Genomic DNA, 20197 nt, shown 5'->3' with positions numbered 1-20197 from the left:
AAAAACCAAGCGCCTCCATAGAACATCTTTTTTCTTAGATTGAATTCATGGAGGCGCCTGGCCTGTTATGTTTAGTACTGCCCGGAAATGAGTTAAAATGCATTTCCGTCAATTGGAATGTGTTCAGGGTGCCTATTTCTTACAAAGCTTGGCGACAAATCAACTGAGAAAAACATGTTTTTCAAAATTTAGAGTTATTAAGTTTTTATATATGTAAATTACAAAAATGTAAAGTCTTTCAAGTTTCTCTGCATGGTAACACCATTCTCGTTGGGCCCAACATCAAAAGAAGATTGAAATTAACATATTTTCGTTGTTCCATAAAAAAAACCACCGTTACAACTAAATAGTCCCACCACGTTGGATTCTCGAACCCACTGACAAGGCATTCGCGCAAGGCTCGAACGCAAAGGTTGAATGCAAAGCCGACGGATTCCCGAAGCCGCAGGTCAGCTGGAAGAAAGCAATTGGTAAGATTTTGCCCCTACATGTAGATTGAATTTGGTTTCTAACGAATGATCCTACCCTCAGGCGACACCCCTGGAGAGTACAAGGATCTGCGCTCGAACGATTCGAGCATTCGCGTCGAGGAAGGATCACTGTTCATCAACAACATCCAAAAGTCCAACGAGGGTTACTATCTGTGCGAGGCCATCAACGGCATCGGCTCGGGCCTCAGTGCGGTCATTCTGATCAGCGTGCAGGCACCGCCGGAGTTTACCGAGAAGCTGCGCAATCAAACCGCCCGCCGCGGAGAACCGACCGTGCTGCAGTGCGAGGCCAAGGGCGAGAAACCTATTGGAATCTTGTGGAACATGAACAACATCCGGCTGGACCCCAAGTCCGACAACCGGTACACCATCAGGTAATGGAGGAGAGATTGTGTGGTGTTTGTGTTGGATCTAATCGATTCGTTGTTTTTAGAGAGGAGATCCGTCCGGATGGAGTCATGTCGAGCCTTTCGATTAAGCGCACCGAACGAAGTGACTCGGCCCTGTTTACCTGTATGGCTACGAATGCTTTTGGAAGTGACGATTCGAGCATCAACATGATCATTCAGGAAGCGCCAGAGATGCCCTACGCGCTGAAGGTTTTGGACAAGTCGGGACGCACCGTGCAGCTGAGCTGGGCCAAGCCATACGACGGAAACTCACCACTGAAGCGATACATTATCGAGTTCAAGCGATCGCGAGGAACCTGGGAAAATGACGTCGATCGGTAAGTTGTTGTGGTTGGGTTGTTTAGGTTGCTTATTTATTGAACTTTATTGTTTAGTGTCATCGTTCCCGGTCATACCAACGAAGCTCAGGTACAGAAGCTTAGCCCGGCAATTACATACAACATTCGAATTGTAGCTGAAAACGAAATTGGAGTGTCCGACTCGTCGGAAGTTGTCACGATCATCACGGCCGAAGAAGCTCCCTCGGGCAAGCCGCAAGCCATCAAAGTGGATCCAATCAATCAGACAACGCTGCGAGTAAGCTGGAAGGCTCCTCCGCGTGCCGAATGGAACGGAGATATCCTGGGATACTACGTTGGATTCAAGCAGACGTCGCACAACTCTTCGTACATCTACGAAACTGTCAACTACTCGTTGGAAGGTGGTGAAGGAAAGGAACACAGCTTGGAAATTAACAACTTGAAGACGTACACGCAGTACTCGATCGTGATTCAGGCGTTCAACAAGGTCGGCGCAGGTCCGATGAGCGAAGAAGAAAAGCAGTACACCGCAGAAGGAACTCCGGATCAGCCACCAAGTGACACTGGCTGCACAACGTTGACTTCGCAGACCATCCGCGTTTCGTGGGTCAGTCCTCCGCTGGAATCTGCCAACGGTGTGATCAAGGGATACAAGGTAGTGTACGCGCCAAGCGAACTGTGGAATGACGACAAGAACAAGGACTACAAGAAGACTGCCTCCAGCGATACTGTTCTGCACGGACTTAAGAAGTACACCAACTACACGATGCAAGTTTTGGCAACTACCTCGGGAGGTGACGGTGTTCGTAGCGCTCCCATTCATTGTCAGACCGAACAGGACGTTCCAGAAGCTCCCACCGGTGTCAAGGCACTCGTTATGTCGGAAGGATCCATCTTGGTCTCGTGGCAGCCACCATCCCAGCCCAACGGAGTGATTCTGCAGTACACGGTCTACATCAAGAACGCCGATCAGGATCCCAAGAGCCATAAAGCGCCAGCCTTCCAGATGAGCTACGAAGCCTCGGGCTTGGAGAAGAACCAACAGTACGAATTCTGGGTAACCGCCAGCACAAACATTGGAGAAGGTCAACCCTCAAAGACGTTGTCCGCCATGCCAAGCGACAAAGTTCCAGCCAAGATTGCCTCGTTCGACGATACATTCACCGCTACCTTCAAGGAAGACGCGAAGCTTCCGTGTCTCGCCGTCGGATCACCAACTCCCGATATCACGTGGAAGATCAAGGGCCAGGAGTTTGTCCCGAACGAGCGCATCCGTCAACTGCCCGAAGGTTCGCTCTTCATCAAGGACGTTATCCGCCAGGACGCCGGAGACTACACTTGCACCGCCGAAAACTCGATCGCCAAGGACTCAATTACCCACCGACTGATCGTGCTTGCCCCACCGCAATCTCCTCAGCTAACACTCACCGCCACCACCACCGACTCGCTCGCCGTCAAGCTAAAGCCCCACGAATCGGACACTGCCCCGCTGCAGGGATACACGCTGCACTACAAGCCCGAATTCGGCGAGTGGGAAACCATCGACGTCGCACTGGACGCGCCCAAATACACCATTGAAAATCTGTACTGCGGATCGCGCTATCAGGTGTACTCGACCGCCTACAACATGATCGGAGCCGGAGAACCGTCAGACATTCTCAACACTCGCACCAAGGGATCGAAACCACTGCTGCCGGAAAAGTCACGCTTCATCGAAGTTTCGTCCAACTCGATCACGCTGCATCTGCCCGCCTGGAAGGACGGCGGCTGCCGTATGTCGCACTTTGTCGTGGAACACAAGAAGAAGTATGTTTCGAATCAGCTTTTAAAGATGTACGATTTAACCCTCATGATTGCTTGACCATTTCGCAGAGATCAGATCGACTGGAACCAGATCTCGAACAACGTAAAGCCCGGCGGTAACTTTGTCGTGCTGGATCTCGAACCCGCCACCTGGTACAATCTGCGCGTAACGGCCCACAACAACGCCGGCTTCACCGTTGCCGAGTACGAATTCGCCACCCTAACCATCACCGGAGGTAAGTAGGACGCGTTCTGTCTCCTTTAAGAATTGCTTCTTATGATCAATCATCTTGTTCTTGTTATGACCGGTTCTTAGTTTTTCAAGTTAAAGAAATCATCGGATCGTTGTATCGAGCATTTTTGTGTTTGCTTTACTATGATTTGGCGCGTTATTTTTAATCGTTAACACCTTTAAGTTCCATCATCCACACCATCAAACGATCATCATCTTTTAAGTTGCATAGTTTTGTGTCAGGCATCGACTGTGGTTTTTCCCAGTTTTATTTTCAAACTTCCTACTTTTTAAAAGATCAAACCGAATCTCCTTGTCTCTGAAACAACCTTGAAAGCCAAAATTAGATACATCACTCGTTGAAATGCGATTATTTCGGATTGGCGTAACAAAAAAAAATGCGTGAAGAACAATACCAAGGAAAACATCTGCGGAAACTCCCCCCCTTTCCGAATCGTGCAAATCTGTACATAAACTTAAAAAAAGCAATCGCTTGAGCTGGCTACAGAACAGAAGATAACAACAACACAGGAAATATCCAAAAATTCACCCAATTGGATCGAGTAATGCAAAAAGAAATCTCATTCATCTGTTAAATGCGAAATATTACCTCCTCTAAGAATACGCGAGCAGAGATCGCTAGTCTACTTATAACTTTTCAGTTAGTTGTGTTTATTTTGATTTATTTGCAAACATCCAAAAGTTACGTTTCATTTGATAACCACGCAAATGTAAGCAAATTGGCTAATTTTTCAGTTGTCGCATTTGGAAAAAACAGTTTTGTTCTTGTTAATTCACTTTTTTTTTAATTCATCGTGGTTGTGCTATTTTAACTATGTAAAGATTGATAGCCAGCCAATTTTTCCAGCTGCTTGGAGAAACTTACTATAAAAATGTTTAAAAAGTCTGTATCTTGGGATGATTTTTAAAGATTGCTAAAAAAAATGTTGCACTCTAAGAAATTACAAAATTAAGGTTTCGGTATAATTTATTTTAAAAACTAATTTATGTGTTATGGCTCTCAAGAAGGCCTTAATACTTCGTTTTTTTTTTGAGATGGATAAATTAGTTGTTGAAATAACAGAGCCCAATTTTCGTAACATTTGCGAACTTTAACGTATTTCAGCAGACTTCAAACGGACTAGGACGCAATAATAACTAACAAAGTTAATAATTAAATTCGTCTGCAAAACAAACGAAACCATATTGTCAATGTTGTTCGGTAGCGCATATCAGGCCATCGCCGGGGCCCTGATTATTGTAAATGCTAATTTTATGTACTTTTTTAACGGTTGAGTTACAAAAAATGGCGGACTTTTTTTAAACTACATATTTTGTAATTGTGTTGAAGAAAAATATGTTTTTTTATTTAACTTAAAATTTCCTTTAACTAATCACCATTTTGAGCTAACAATGATTGAAAATCAAATTCTGAGAAAATGCTTGTGTGGACTAACGTAGAAAATTGTTTCTCACTCGATTTTCTTGGAACTGGCTCGACCGTGTTATTCGATCTGGATTGAGAAATATTGTTTTGATGATTTAACATCTTACGATTGGATCAACTTAGGACTTATAATTTGACATATCTAGAGTGTAACTATTGTAATCAATTATATAATTTAAATCAAATACTTTGTCGAAGACACTAAATCAATCTGTTCTCAAGATTAAGAGTTTTGAACATTTTTGTAGCACTTTTGTATGGTTAGCATTCAAAATTTTGTTGAAACTTCCGAGAGTTGCTCACTATTCTTCAAAATAATAAAATACTTAAGTTATGTTCAAGCTACAAAACTGTTTTCCTAAAAAAATTGCTTCTTCAACAATCTTTTCTTTTCAAACACATCTCATTCATACAGTTATTATCCTTGTTGTGAGTTTCATTGCAAGTGAATCATTTATTGTTTTGTTGATAGATTTTCCAACACTTGTATTTCTATAGATTTTATCGTTTCGGTTATGTTTTAACGCTAGATGTATTGTTAGTAGCAGCTTAAACTGTCTTTTGGACAATTCCATGTCTCACTACTCTCCACCGTGCTAATTTTTAATACTTTGTTATAATTATTAGTGTTTTTGACTCTCATCGTAATTGTTCAAAATTGAACATTATACTAATTAACCCGAAGATTACTTTCAAAATTAATATACGGCGTTGTTTTTTATGTCTCAACTGTTTGTTAAGCGAACTCAATGAACTGTTTGTTGTAGTGAAAATCAAAATTGAATGCATCAAGTGCAACCCCCCGAAAAAAAATTAAGGCAGCCAAAGCGACTAACGAATAATATCCCTTCTTCACTTTTTCTCTCTTTCTGATTGGTTGTTTCAGGGACAATCGCACCCACTCGCGATATACCTGAGTTAACGGCCGAGGACACGATCCGTATCATCCTCTCTAATTTGAACCTTGTAGTACCAGTCGTAGCCGCTTTACTCGTTATTATCATAGCAATTATTGTTATTTGTGTGCTCCGTAACAAAGGCAACAATAATAAAGGTATATTTATTCTTTTCTTTCTTTCTATTCTCACAAAAAAAACAACTCTCTACCTACCTACTCATACTACTGGTATCGCGGGCAAATCACACATACACAAATACAAAAAAAACACATGCGTATGACACACGATTCCGACCCGTGCAAAACCACGACCATAATCAGGTACGATCGCACCCAATTTGGGCTCCATTCAGCCGGGGGTCGTGTACCCGCCCTGGATCCCCCATTGGATCGACCTGAACGTAATGGTACCGCTGATCGCGACCATTATCGTAGTGGCGGTAGGTGTCCTAGTGATTTGCGTTGCAAGAAGCAGAAGAGACGACGATCCACGCTGCGGACCCAAGGATGTTTATTGTAGGTTTTGGTTCCATGGTTTGGTATTTTCTTTCCGCTTCACTGTTTTTTACTTTTTTCCGTACTTTAGTTTGTATAATCCTGACTACAAAAAATCCTTCGCGGTTTATCTCTCTTCAAATCCGGCGCGTGTAAAATACAAAAAGTCCATTCTAAGCGCTTCTCAAAATACACACACGATTGGTTTTATTGTTTTATTTAGTGCACTATTCTATTGCCACAAGTTTTACCTTTATGTTAGAGATTTGGTTACTTCAAAACACGTGATTACATACACCAAAAAAAAACAAACAGAAAAAGATCACATCTGCAAAACGCACGTGTGTCCATGAGTGAGCACCTCAAAAGGAAAAAACAGCGCAAAATGTTAAATTCAGTTAGGTTTACCGCCCCCTCCATAACAAAACAACGTAATCGTGTGTTTTTGTGAAAACCGCGCCCGTCCCTCCCATGTCTGATTATGTACATTTTAAAACACTCTATCTAGAACTGCTAAACTCAACGAATCAGACAGAATGTGTATAATATTGGACTGCGATACCTATTGTGTTTCCGTAGATAGCATATCCTTACACCGAAGTCGAACTGTTTGGAAGTAGTTTCAAAATAATCTCTGTAAATATGTGAATTTAAAGTATTACTAGTTTAACTGTAACTTATTTTTAAGTTTGCAGAATTCAATAAGTCTGTACAGAATTGGCCGCATCATCATAACTTTTTTTTAGTTTGAGAAAGTCTCTCACTCTCAGCAGAATTACATTTCTGTTCCTAACGAAAAGAGAGAGTCTCTCTTTCGCTCTCTGTCATTGTGCTAAAAAAGCTGAGAGAGATTCTGTTCTGCTATTACGTTACCGCGTGTATTAACCGATCTAGTCAATTGTAATAGAATACTTGAAATACAAACAAATCTGCTTTTGGTAAAATGTTGATTGAAGTAAATTGTAAACATCAAAAGTTTGATAAGACATTCAAAAGCAATAAAAAACACCAACAGCTCGACTTCGCTGAACCCCAAACAAAAAAGCCCCTCAACCACTAACACTTTCTGACTTTCGAAACTTGCCAAAACCCCCAGACGACGTGGTGTACAACCAATCGATGGGACCGGCCGGAGCCGCCACGCTGGACAAACGCCGTCCGGACATTCGCGACGAGCTGGGCTACATTGCGCCACCGAACCGGAAGCTGCCCCCGGTGCCCGGATCCAACTACAACACCTGCGATCGCGTCAAGCGGGGAACCGTGATAAGTAAGTGTGGGGAAAGGTTTGATCAGATTGCTTTTTCGGATTTTTTTGACAGGAGTTTGATGAAAATTTAAGCTTGAGTAAGTACAACGTGGTACGAGAAGTTATTAGTATTGTTTTAGATGTTCCTTTTTACAACTATTGTTAAACTATACATTTGGTTGTATCGCAAAACCTTTTTAAATCCTTTCAAAATGTAGTAATCACTCATATAAACAATTCATTTATAATTCAATGTCATCATACAACAGTACACAACTCATGTTATTTAGTTACTTAAACTCAACGGCATTTTCCATGATCTATTTTTGTTTTTACTTTATCAGTGATCTACACTCTAAAGAGAGCCGGTATCTCTGACATCAAATGACGCTGATTTCAACATGTTTTAAGCATCGCTATAAACCCATACGAGCAATTCCATGCCAAATAGGGAATCGGTTGTACCCTCTCCGATTTCAATGAAACTTTGTAGACATGTTATCCTACGCTTATGTAAGCCATTTTTGTGTATATGGAGCCAGTTTCACTCGATAATGACATTTGAGAAGGGCGTAAGTGTTTTAAATATTTTTGTATTTCGTAATTTAAATATTGCTGTATCTCGAAGCCGTTGCATCGTATCAAAAAGTGGTCAAAGTTGCCTTGACTTAAAGGAAATTTGAAGGGCTTTTCGAAAAAAATACACTGAAAGAAAAAAACACGCCATTTCTATGAGATTTTCTGATTTTTAAGTTTTAAACACTGAGAATTTTGGCTTGAAGTTCGACTCGATTCAGGCTCGATCTCGAACCAGATCGACTCGAGGCTCGAGCTAAAATTCTCAGTGGGTAGGTTCACGTGTACAAATTAAATAAGTCTTTAAAACGTAAAATTTAAACGGCTGTTTTTTGCAGATTTGGAAATTGTGTTGAACAAAACGACTCTTTTACGGAAAAATACTACCTTCGCCATAACCTGCTACCAATTAGGTTTTACGCCGACTCGATTTGGAGGTTAGGAAGGAGTGCACTGTTTACATGGACTTAGCACAGTTCGATGCGGTCGTCGATTTTGTTCGGGGAAATTCGTCGACAATCGACGAAGACCATGTAAACAGTGCACACGAGCTGTCAAATGACGTCACGGTGTAAAACCTAATATTCTCCAGGGTCCAAAAGACGATAAACAATTAAGACCCGTTTTTTTTGTTTTGCGATTAGGGTGCTCCTATCCAAAATAGGGTGGTCCAAAAAATGGCATTTTTAGATTTTCGCAAAAAGCACATTTTTCAAAAAATCATTTCTCCGGAACGGCTGAACCAATTGCAGAGCGCCACGTTTCAAAAGAAAGGTTATTAGACATTTTCGTTATTGAAAGATGCAAATTTTGGTATCATAACATGTATACTGCCGTTCTAAGCATAATTGTCCCATGTAATTTTTTGACGATTTTAACCTTTTGACATTTTTATGTTTAGTTTGTCGTATACTTTTCGAAAAACTCATAAAATCTAGTACTTTGTTCGGAAACTCATCAAAAACAACACCAAGTCTGTTTGTCCCATCGTTAGACTTCTACGCATAATTGTCCCGCCAAGTATTTTCTCTCACGAAATCATTATTTATACGGAGAATTGAGTCTTGTTTACATACTGTATAGCAAGAGGATCATAAATAAGAGTGATAAACTACTAACTGGGGCGATTGGGGACACAAAGGACGAATAAGAACCCACGGGACAATTATGCGTAGAAACACAGAAATCGATCGAAAAATTTCAATCGCGTTTTTCTCAGTTGCACTTTTTTTTAACATGGGACAATTATGCGTAGAACGGCAGTATAGGTCATCGCTGAAATTTTCAAGTTATCGCAGTTTTAGTGGAAAAAGTTGATTTTTAACCGTTTTCGTTTCCAATCTCCTAATCGTGTTAATGGATATTCGTAATTTTTGGATATGTTCTGTAAAATATTACAAGGAATCAGGGAAAAATACTTTCAAATATGAACTCTTTGGTCCCGAGTCCTTTAAATTAACAAATGCGATTTTCATAGGTGTTACAAGTGGATGCAACGGGAATTTTTTGGATTTATAATCTCGATCAAACACACGCAGGGTTGGCGAATTCAATTGTATTGATTAAGGTAGATTATAAATTTCCTGCAAGGAAAGCCACAAAATGTTTACAAATGAAATCCCAATTATATCTAAACTTAAATAACTACAATGATTCTACTAACTTACGTTTAGTCCCGTTTCGTAGGCCTGGTACTAGCTTAATTAAAATTGATAGCAATAAGAATCGCAGTAACGAAAAAATGCGAAGAGTTTGTAATAACGAACTAGGGGGCAATTACCACCACTAGTTCATTAATTAAAAATTAAATAAAGACCATATCTTGAGACTCTTGGAGATGAGCGAGAGATGTAGAGATCTGCAACTGCTCACATTTTACGTGAGGAAGGAGAATTGTACCTACCCTTTCACAATCCTGGTTCGATTCAGCTAATCGCACTGTCCTGGCAAAAAGAATCACAAAAGATCGTCGCTTTGGGATATGGAGAAAGTCAAGTTTATTGCGTTTAACTGTCCTAATTTATTGATTTTTCGTCTTTTTAAAACTAACCTAACCATGTGTGTGTGTGTTCGTGTGTTCTAATGTATCCCGCGGTGGTCGAGTCAAGTCGGAGGATCTTCCTCCGGCCAGGCCTGGCGCAGCAACGGTTTTGGTGTCTTTGGTTTTGTGTCTATGTCTTGGATAAAAACCTGTACAGTGTTTAAGGCTTGTTTAAGTACTTGTGCTTTGTGTAACAGTGGTAACAATGAACTCACCGGCCTCCGCCATTGCGCTCTAACAGATTCTCGGGTTGGCGCGCTCTGCCAACTTGGAGGTTCTGAGAAAGGAGTTCATCTCTAATAACTTGTTCTAGCTTTAACGTTTTGATTTTGGATATTTACCACATTTTTGTTACCTCCTTGCACCACCAACCAAACGACCACTTTTGACGTAGAGCGCGGTCCTTGACGGTTAGTTTGGATGGTGCGGGTTGGGACCAACTCCCTGACACTACAATAACAATTAAGACACTAATTAGACACGACTCAATAAAATACAAGAACTAATTTTACCATTTCGCCGGCTACAGGAATGCTGGGTACAAATAACAGATATTCACAGCACTTTAAATTACAAAACGTTCACAATTTCTTTGTTTGACCAGAGTATGTGTAACGGACTCTGGTCGGTAGCGGCAAATGAGGACGATTCAAAATGACGAAGTCCCTTTTATTAATTTTAAGTCTTTGTTCTTGCGTGTTTCGAAAATTGCTCAAAGAGATGTGAGTCGTGCTAACCGTTTTAGGAATAGGGATACCATGTTTTGTATGTTGTTTAAGTGTAATGGTTGATTACAATATCCTAACTTGTCCCTACGGTTCAGTTTGACAGGATGATGCGAAGCATTGTGACCAGAGATTGTACTACGTACAAGCGATAGGTTACAAGTTTTCACGCGGGCAATGACTGTCACTGAACAAAAGATGTTAGGCAATCACGTCGAGGTGCCTTCACCGTTCGTGTCTCAGTGTGCGTGGCCAAGTGAGGTTGATGATAAGGTGCGCACTTGCCATCGTGCAAGTAACACATAGGACCTTTTCAAATATTCAGCTAAGTGTTTCGAACCTTCACATATTTTTTCATAAAAGCCCAATAACCTTTTTTTTGAAATGCGGCGCTCTAAAATTGGTTCAGCCGTTCCCGAGATATGATTTTGTGAAAAATGTGCATTTTGCAAAAATCGACGAAAAAAAAACATTTTTGGACCACCTTATTTTGGATAGGAGCACCCAAACCGCCAAACAAAAAAATAAAGGTCTAATTATTTGGGTCAAAGAACCTCCACTCCAAATTTCAACCAAATCGGAGCACTTTCGATGTGGAGACTTCCTGTTTGACGTGGAATAGCTGTATTTTGAGTTAATTTTCAGTTTGGTTCAAAATCGCGTGCTCTTCCAGAAAAAAAATATCCAGTACTTTGTTCTGGAAATCTGAAGAAACACCATTTTTTTGCCTAGAGCCTTATGTGTGGGACAAACTTGCCTTGCGTTTTTCTCAGCATGCTATTTTTGCATATGGGCAGTTTAGTCTAGCGGGATAAATATATATTTCTTGGCAGTGTACTGGCCAACTAGTTTAGTTATTAGTACTTAACTAGTTTAGTGTTCGCATTGTGTGCTAGGTAATGCTATGATTCGATAGCCACGTTAGATGTCAGAGGGTTTTATTTGAGTGTATGCAAACGAAGATTCAGACATTAAAATAAGACTAAAGCCGTTGATCCGGAAAGCGTCGTTGAGCCCTTATCCTCACCACATGTCACCCCTCATCTCATCAAAATTGATTATTATTTGTACCATCAATTAGGCCATAATCCTACCAATAAATCCAACCACTCGACCTGGGATCCTCGTCGACCACTGTACGAGGAGCTGAAAAATGTTGCCCCAACCCTCCCGAGACGATGCAACCATCCGCCGGCGTGTTACGGTAAAGTGTTCCACACTACAAGCTCCCCCACCCACTAGAGTAGCGATTCTGCACGTAATCCACATTAGCAGTAGCACATCGATTTGGTCTAACGTTTGAACTTAACATTTATTTTCTGTTTTTCGAACTGGTTTTGTACTTTGTCGAAATTGTTGCGCGCTTAATTCTCTCCCTCGCGAAACTAACCCTCCCAAATACGGTTCACGTATAACCCATCTTAGACAACGGTAAGATTGATACTAACATTTGAAACGAGTGATCACCGCGAGATGTGTTGGGGGTTTGGTGTATATTGACTGTTTTGTTTTCTTCTTTAAATCACCTAAAACCCAAAAAGGCATGGAGGACGAGATCTGCCCGTACGCGACCTTCCACCTGCTGGGCTTCCGCGAGGAGATGGACCCCACCAAGGCGATGAACTTCCAGACGTTCCCGCACCAGAACGGCATGGGCGGCCCAGGCCACATGGGCACGATGGGCTCGAGCATGGCGATGCAGGTGCCGAACCACGTGCACTCGCGCTCCGGATCACAGTCAATGGTACAGTATGGGCGCGATCGCCGACCATTTTCCCTACGCAAAGCCAAACAAAATCGCCAAATCGCGCCCCCTCGTCGTTGCGCACCTTTTATGAATAATGATTCTTACCTGTTTCTAGCCACGCCAGAACCGGTATGCACGCAAGAACAGCCAGGGAGGACAGAGCAGTATCTACACGCCGGCGCCCGAGTACGACGACCCGGCGAACTGCGCCGAGGAGGATCAATATGTAAGCGAGGGATTGATGACTTATAGCTGGAACTCTTGACCGATGAACTCTATTTTGCAGAGACGATACACCCGCATCGGTTCCCAGGGAGGATCTCTGTACTGCGGACCTGGCCCCGAATACGACGATCCCGCCAACTGTGCGCCCGAAGAGGATCAGTACGGATCGCAGTACGGCGGAAACTACGGCACGCCGTACGATCACTACGGATCGCGGGGATCCGTGGGACGGCGCAGCGTGGGTGAGTAATTCTGAGGGAGTCTGTTACTATAGCAACCGCGTATTGAACGACGTTTTTTCTTCGCAGGATCGCCCGAACCTCCGCCACCACCACCACGTAACCACGACACCAGCAACTCGTCTTTCAACGACTCGAAGGAGAGTAACGAAATTTCCGAGGCTGAATGCGATCGAGATAACGGTCCGCGGGGCAACTACGGTGGTAAGTTTGAAAGTACTTTCTCCATTCCGGTTCCTCACCCAAATCGTTCACCAGAAAATCAGACTCATCCATTTCGATCATTTCGAAATTTGCCTTCCTAATCAAATGTTTCCTGTTTTCAAAATTCCGTTTTTTCTAATTGAATTCCCGATAAACAATGCGAAATCTCCCGTAATATCTTGACAAACTTCCAAAATCAAAACTCAACCGAACCGATAACCCACCAGAACCAGCTGAGGGTGAGTTGTCGAAAGTTAGACCTCTAACGGATATGCTGCAAGCTTCCCATGCGCCAGTGCCAACGCACACCGCGGGTTTGGTTTTCTAGCTTCGGTACGTGCCTGAACCCATTTTTGTATTGGTATCTTGGTACATCGTACCAGCGCACCACGACACTCTCGGCTCGCCCCATCGGTTTTGTGTCTGGCACTCACCCATGGCATGAACCCAGCGTGCCGTGGTACGTGTCGTGGTATTGAACCCGTTTTGTACCGCCAGCGCATACCACGGCACGTACCTCGGCTCGTAACGAGTGAAGCACCTTGGCTCATATACCGGGTTCATGCCATGGGTGAGTGCCAGACACAAAACCGACGCGGCGAACCGTGAGTGTCGTGGTGCGCTGGTACGATGAACCAAAATACCCTCGGTTCGTGTGAGTCGGGTACGGGTGTAAACCGAAGAAAGCAGGCGCAAAGCAAACCCGAGGTGCAAGTGTACCGTGTGTACCGCACGGTGCAGGGAAGCTTGATATGCTGGAACGTTCCGCAACTAGAACTGCGTATAGTAGTCATCCCATAATTTCTCTCTCATGATGATCCTTCCCATTCATCTGTGTTTTTCTCGATAACGATCACAGTTTGATTTGGAATGCAACAACTAGAATAGAGTTATGCATATTCACATTTCGTGCGGTATTTCGATGATCCCTCACAACCATAACATCGATTCTCACTGAAAAGTTCCTTGCATTGCATACGATTTTGTTACGTGTTCATGTAATCTCACCTGTGGTCACTGATGTACTATCCCACGATAAGTACAATCATGACTCCCTTTGAATATATTTTTCAAAAATATTACTGTTTATTTGTTTATGTTCTAATCATTTATATTTTATGTGTGTGTGTTTATGTGATTGTCGATTAATAGCATCCTTATCAAAAACAAAGAAAAAGCATGGTTTGTCTTCTAAATGTCTAGATGTTAAGTTTGTCTACCTTCTAATTTATTGTTTAAGTTATGGAAAATTGGCCTCTTAATCATCGAATGCCCAAACCATCTCCCCAAGACCTCCCAATTCTCATCATAGTTTATCATTTCATCATACCGCTCATCCCACCGCTCCAAAAACCGACTCTTTCTTTATCATTTTTCTTTCTCCTTTGTAAATCAATCAAAATCCAACCAACTCCAACTCCACAGCACCGACGGCCAAGTCTGCTGATGCGCTCGCAGCAGAAGAAACAGAGAAACTGCTGAAAAGGTAATTCTTTATTCTAAACCATCAACTCTTCTTCCTCTCTGCATGCTCACTAGTGTGAACCTCACCAAACAGCACCGCTCTCAGCAAAGTAGTGTAGATTTGCACCCATATTTAACACACTACTAGCACCATTTACTGTGCCATTCGTGCAAAGTTCCACCCAGCAAGCTCACAGGAGAGAGAAACAGAACGAGCTTAGTGCGCCTGAACCACCCTCGCTTTTCACTAACACACACACTTGAAACAAATTCACTAACATGTCTCACTAACAGTTGCGAGTGGGGAGGGTAGAGTGTAAGTAACTGTCTGCGTTTGGTTTTTTTTAAACTTTTGTGTGATTAAACATGGATTGGTGTTCGGTCCTATTTTGCTATACTTAAGGTTGGAGGAGCGATTTTTTTTCTATTTTATTGGTTTCGTTTTTTTATTTTTATTTTTAATGTTATAATGATTTAAATTTTTGATATCGAGCATGAACAATACCGAAATGTCAAAAGAGAACAATCAGTTTTTATTCTTTTTATCTCATTTTATCAAAGATGTTCAAACATATCTGATTAACTTTTATATGATTTTCAAAAATACATTTAGCTCTTAATCAAGTGCAGTCCAGACTCTATTATCCGGAGCCTCCACTATCCGAAGTTTCGATTATCCGAAGGTTTGTATGGGACTTAGGATAATCGAATCACGTGTTTTTTTTATTTTCTTACTTTTAACATCAAATCGAGTTCTGCGACCCCATTTTAGTCAAATTTGAATGGTTAATTGCCTATTAAACTGATAACAATGCATTTTTCAATATTCCATTACCTCTATTTTGGCCGCCATCTTGGATTTAAAAAAAATCTAAATCACTCTGGTAGTTCAGGGGTCATACTTAGTCTCGATAATCAAAAATAAAACAACGAAAAAAATTATAATATTGGTGACTCGAATATCCGAAGTTTCGATTATCCGAAGTGAAATTTTGCCAAGGCCTTCGGATTATCGAGACTGGACTGTAAAAAAAAGAAAAAAATCAAGGATGAAATGCTAGTTTATTTATCATCTCAAAAAAGCAATGTACACAAAAAAACAATTCCCGAAATCGTGAATTCGTCGCCGTCGTGCTAACTTGTCGTACGTGCATTTTGGGCCAAATTGAGTTAAGAACGCCATTTTGTACAGCTCACAATGCCTCACCTTTTGACCTTCACAGATCCCCAAAATTCTATTTGTTCGAGCCTGAACCTTTCAGCTCGAAGACAATTTTGCTTTGTTTTGACAGCACTGCGGTTGCTTCGATCTCAGTCGCAGCGATGTTGGCAACCATGCCTACGCCGTTGTAAACAACGAAGGAAACGCGCACAAAGAGCGCGCGAAACGACGTGCGTGGCAACAGCGCGCCGTTGACGATGGCGAAGGAGAGAAAGAGAGCGGAAACCCGAACGACGACGAAGAGTGGAGAGTTTTTTGGCGCGCAACGGACGAGTTTGCGCGATCGTTCGGGGAAGCGGCAAGTCTATCGCAAGCAGCCGAACCGGTCGGACGTCAAGTCGAGCGCGTCGCGATCGTCGGAAGAGACACGAGTTTTATCCACTTAGTTTAGTTATAGTTATTAAATAGAACTAGTGAGAAAAAATTCTAGTGTTTTTGCTTGTTTGCGATACTTCTGACCCTCCCAGAACCGGTTCCCCAAGTCCGCCGGAAGTTTGAAGTGCAAATCTACAGTCCGCTCCGAACATGGTCCAAACGACCCGGATAAATTGAACCAGAAGTGCCGGGATTTGCGGGGAAAGTAAAGGACAAACGGCGGAGGGTCGTTTCTATCGCGGCAAGTGGGCACAAAGCCCACAGAGAAGAAAAAGACGCTGCGAAGAAAGTGAAAAAGACGCCATCTTGGCAAAACAGCTCAGTGAAAAAAGGCGACGCCATTTTGGAATCGACCAGAATGCGTCCGAAGAGCAAGTGCTAAGTGCTAAGTGACGCCATCTTGGATGCGTCCAGAACCTTCTGAAGCCGGAAAAAGGTTCCGGAAAGAAGGTTCAAGTGAAGTGAAGTTCCGGCCAAGAGGACACAAAGTTCCCCCAAGTACCGTGATTTCAGACTTGGCTGATTTCCGTGCTTGGTTCGGACACTGGGTCCGATCGTTGGTGTCCCTCTTGTGCCGGAAACTGCCATAAAGTGCCTGCAATAATTCCCGGGAGCGGCGCTGAGCAAGGACGCGTCGACTCCAGAGAAGAAGAAGCGGAAGTTGCAGGCAGAGTCGGAAAAAGCTTTCGGGAATTGGTCCTGTAAGTGAACGCTGAAGAAGAGGAACGAAAAACTTGGTCCGGAAGTGAAGACGCTCGAAGTGAGAAGACTTCCGCGAAAGTGGTTCCGGAAAACGCGAAGAACGTTCTGGAAAGTGGTTCCGGATGTTCGACGCAAAGTGAAGTGAAAGCGAACGGTTCCAGCAGCCGTTCCGAGCTCAGTGCTCCGCCACTGTAGCATCGGTGGCCAAAGCGCTTCGCCCGAGGAAGTCACCGGAGAGGCTGGTGAACTCGGAGAAGGCGGCCACACCGAAGAAGAAGACCGGCGGCAAGTCCGGTCACTAAGTGCACTGAGTGATCCCCTGCGGAGCGAGCAGTGTCAAGAAGCTGGCGGAGATGGAGCGGTTCAGCGACGTCGTCCACCAGCGTGATCTGGCTCAAGGTAAGCTTGTTACAATTCTTGACAGCTTGGAAGATGCCACGACGCTCACATGGGCAGCGTTGAAGACGTGTCAGAAGGAGGTAGAAGCCGCGTACGATGCGTACCACACGGCGTACGGGCAGATCCTTGGCATGGTTCCGTCAACATCACGGGACGAGCAAGATGCCCTCTACGACGCCTTCGACGACCTGCACACAGAGGTCCTGACGGTCATCGAAGAGAAGCTGCTAGAAGTAGGCCAGCCCACACGACGAAGAATCGCGTACACGCCTGGTGTACCACAATGGGTGGACGAGACAACGAACCCAACAACCGCTAAGATCGTCGGATGCGCCAACGAGACGACCATCGACGAACCCCCGAAGCGTTCCGGGGAGCTGCTGGCAGAGCAGCTGGACACGGAAGATCGGGTACGACCGGAGTTTACCATTCCGCATGGTGAACGGTCCGAGAACAACCACAAGATCGAGAAGCCCAAGACAATCATCGACACATGCAAGATCGCTGACGAGAGGGACTCGTCACAACCCACCAAGAAGCCACCCGGACAGAACGCTACGGATGATCCGGGTCAGCAGAAGATGGTCTCGACCGCCGGAAGTGAGCCGGCACAGAAGTGCGACGTGTGCGAACTAGGCCAGCACAAGAGCTGGAAATGTCCGCAGTTCCTGGAGATGGCAGTCCCCCAGCGGCTGATCAAGGTTAAGGAGAAGCAGCTCTGCTTCAACTGCCTCCGGACGGAACATATCTCAGTGCAGTGTGTGTCCAACGGAGCGTGCGCGACGTGCAAGAAGCGGCACCACACCCTGCTGCACGCCGAGTACCGGAAAAACCCAAAGCAACCGACAACACAAACGAAGGTGGAGCAACCTGGTGCTCCACAACAAGCCGAAACGGATCAAGTGACGCCAGAGGCCAGCTCCTCTGGACAACTAGCGCCGGACGCGCTGTCAGCCGTCGCGGACTTTCGAGACGAACCCTGCAGCTCAAACCCCTGGCGTGATTTATTGATCACAAGTAAGTTCGACACACACTTGACGAAGAACACTCTGGACATACACAACGCGAACGAGTTGGCTGGCGTCGAAAGGATGCAGCCACGTTCCACCATCTCGGTGATTCCTGCGGGAGTCCAACTCGCTGACAGAGCCAACTTGGTGGCTTTGCGCGAGGTGGGGCTCAGTCAGGACACGGACAGCACCACTGGAAGCAGCGTAGCGCGCAAAGTAGCGGTTCGGGCTCAAGCCACGGCGTTTGAGGACGAACCCGAGTTGGAGCAGCACACCGAAGAGCGTGAAGTTAAAGCCTACAAGACAACAAGTTTAGTGAGTGATCAAACGCAGCAAATAAAGTTTTACCTGCCGCTCCACGCGGAGGTACATTCAACGAAGACGATGCCGGCGTTGGTGCGTACAAGGACGACCTCGGCGCCGTTAACAGCTGCTACCGCTTGCATGCAGCTGATGGTGGGTGAGCGGTTGATGTTTCCAGGAGTTGCAGCACCAGCGAAAGCGAGGCAGATGAGCTGCATTGTAAGATCCCATCCACACGAGCGGTCGGTGTATGCCGACCCACTGAAGCGAGTGACACCTGACGGGCCTGGAGAAAGTTCATGGAGAAGCAGAACAAGATGCCGGTTTCCGACAATCGGCATGAAACAGGAAGTACTGAAGTTCATCCCTCGAGTCGTCCAGTCCTTTTGGCAGCCCCTGCGACTGTCAACTGCGTCTGTACGAAACAACACGACCTGTAAGTACGGCACGAAGTTAAGCAACATGATGATACAAGTACGCAACTGGTCGAAGCCAACGAAACCCCCTGAAGAAACAACTCAAGACTTGCCTGATCCTCTTGGACAACATACGGGAGCCGGAACGCTGGCCAACCCACGTGTTGGAGTTCCGACCGAAACTGGAAGGCAGAAGTGTGAGCTTTGGATCGCCTGGAGAATGCACGCAATTCTTCGTGGGTGGAGGATGTTCGAGCCTGACAGGAACAGCTCGAAGAAAATTTGGAGTGGTTTTGGCAGCCCTGCGCTTGCTGCGATGACAGTCGTAGCGACGATGGCTGCACAGCCTGCTTTGCTGTCAAAGACGACGGAGAGCGCGCGACGTGAGAGGAGCGGCATCACACCCTGCTGCACGCCGAGTACCAGAGAAACTCAAAGCAATCGACAACACAAACGAAGGTGGAGCAACCTGGTGCTCCACAACAAGCCGACACGAGTACAGTGACGTCAGAGGCCAGCTCCTCTGGACAAGGACAACTAGCGCCGGACGCGCTGTCAGCCGTCGCGGACTCTCAGAATAAACCCTGCAGCCCAAACCCCTGCCATGGTTTATTGATCACAAGCAAGACACATTTGACGAAAGACATCCTGGACAAACACAACGCGAACGAGTTGGCTGGCGTCGAAGAGATGCAGCCACGTTCCACCACCTCGGCTACTCCTGCGGAATTCCAACTCGCCGTCAGAGTCAACTTGGTGGCTCTGCGCGAGATGAGGTTCAGCCAGGTCATGGATGGCACGACGGGACGCGGTGCAGCACGTGAAGAAGCGGTTCGGGCTCAAGCCACGGCGTTTGAGGACGAACCCAAGTTGAAGCAGCACATCGAAGAACATGAAGGTGGACCACCCTACAAGGAAGCGAGTGAGGTGAGCGATCCAACGAATGCGAATAAAGATTACCTGTCGTTCCATGCAGTAGCACGTACACCAAAGACGACGCTGGCTTTCCTAGCTGAGCGTTTCCTGCTAGAAGGCACGAGATTGGAAGTGACGAGGTGCAGCATTTTGCTGCAATCGAACGCATTGTGGCTCGTGGAGCAGATAACGGTGCGTACAAGGGCGGCCTCGGCGCCGCACAAGGCTGCTGCAGTTGACTTACAGCTGATGATCGGTGAGCGGTCGAAGTATCCACCAGCTGCAGCACCAACGAACAAGAGGCAGAAGA

At 44.8% G+C, this 20197-nt stretch overlaps 3 protein-coding genes across 52 annotated transcripts in view; 1 reads left to right on the top strand and 2 right to left on the bottom strand.

Annotated features, from left to right (window-relative positions):
• LOC120424726 (cell adhesion molecule Dscam2) overlaps window positions 1–20197 on the top strand; it is a 99423-nt gene that overhangs the window by 65030 nt on the left and 14196 nt on the right. For 37 of the 50 annotated variants that reach the window (XM_039589136.2, XM_039589113.2, XM_039589172.2 and 34 more), the window contains 14 exons: window positions 351–470; window positions 532–865; window positions 925–1218; window positions 1276–3006; window positions 3073–3239; window positions 5902–6096; window positions 7172–7345; window positions 11748–11870; window positions 12208–12410; window positions 12529–12639; window positions 12700–12880; window positions 12947–13081; window positions 13309–13320; window positions 14507–14567. In XM_039589136.2, coding sequence (XP_039445070.1) covers window positions 351–470; window positions 532–865; window positions 925–1218; window positions 1276–3006; window positions 3073–3239; window positions 5902–6096; window positions 7172–7345; window positions 11748–11870; window positions 12208–12410; window positions 12529–12639; window positions 12700–12880; window positions 12947–13081; window positions 13309–13320; window positions 14507–14567 — 3841 coding nt within the window. Of the gene's footprint in view, window positions 1–350; window positions 471–531; window positions 866–924; window positions 1219–1275; window positions 3007–3072; window positions 3240–5568; window positions 5737–5901; window positions 6097–7171; window positions 7346–11747; window positions 11871–12207; window positions 12411–12528; window positions 12640–12699; window positions 12881–12946; window positions 13082–13308; window positions 13321–14506; window positions 14568–20197 lie in introns of all 50 variants that reach the window. The other 13 variants (XM_052708856.1, XM_039589252.2, XM_039589245.2 and 10 more) reach the window with 1 other exon arrangement.
• Window positions 18255–19202, bottom strand: LOC120424956 (uncharacterized). The gene is made up of 2 exons (XM_039589304.2): window positions 18602–19202; window positions 18255–18549 (listed from the first exon to the last, which is right to left on the bottom strand). Exons 1-2 carry the CDS (start codon window positions 19018–19020, stop codon window positions 18543–18545), a joined length of 426 nt encoding a protein of 141 aa, XP_039445238.1. The 5' UTR covers window positions 19021–19202; the 3' UTR covers window positions 18255–18542.
• LOC128093117 (uncharacterized) lies at window positions 19528–20131 on the bottom strand. The gene is made up of 2 exons (XM_052708858.1): window positions 19933–20131; window positions 19528–19880 (listed from the first exon to the last, which is right to left on the bottom strand). The coding sequence occupies exons 1-2, from the start codon at window positions 20054–20056 to the stop codon at window positions 19582–19584; spliced, it is 423 nt and encodes a 140-aa protein (XP_052564818.1). The 5' UTR covers window positions 20057–20131; the 3' UTR covers window positions 19528–19581.

This window comes from Culex pipiens, chromosome 2 (assembly GCF_016801865.2).
Source record: "Culex pipiens pallens isolate TS chromosome 2, TS_CPP_V2, whole genome shotgun sequence".
NCBI lineage: Eukaryota > Metazoa > Arthropoda > Insecta > Diptera > Culicidae > Culex > Culex pipiens.
The sequence above is the reverse complement of the archived record's forward strand: the minus strand, read 5'-3'. Positions and strand labels throughout refer to the sequence as shown.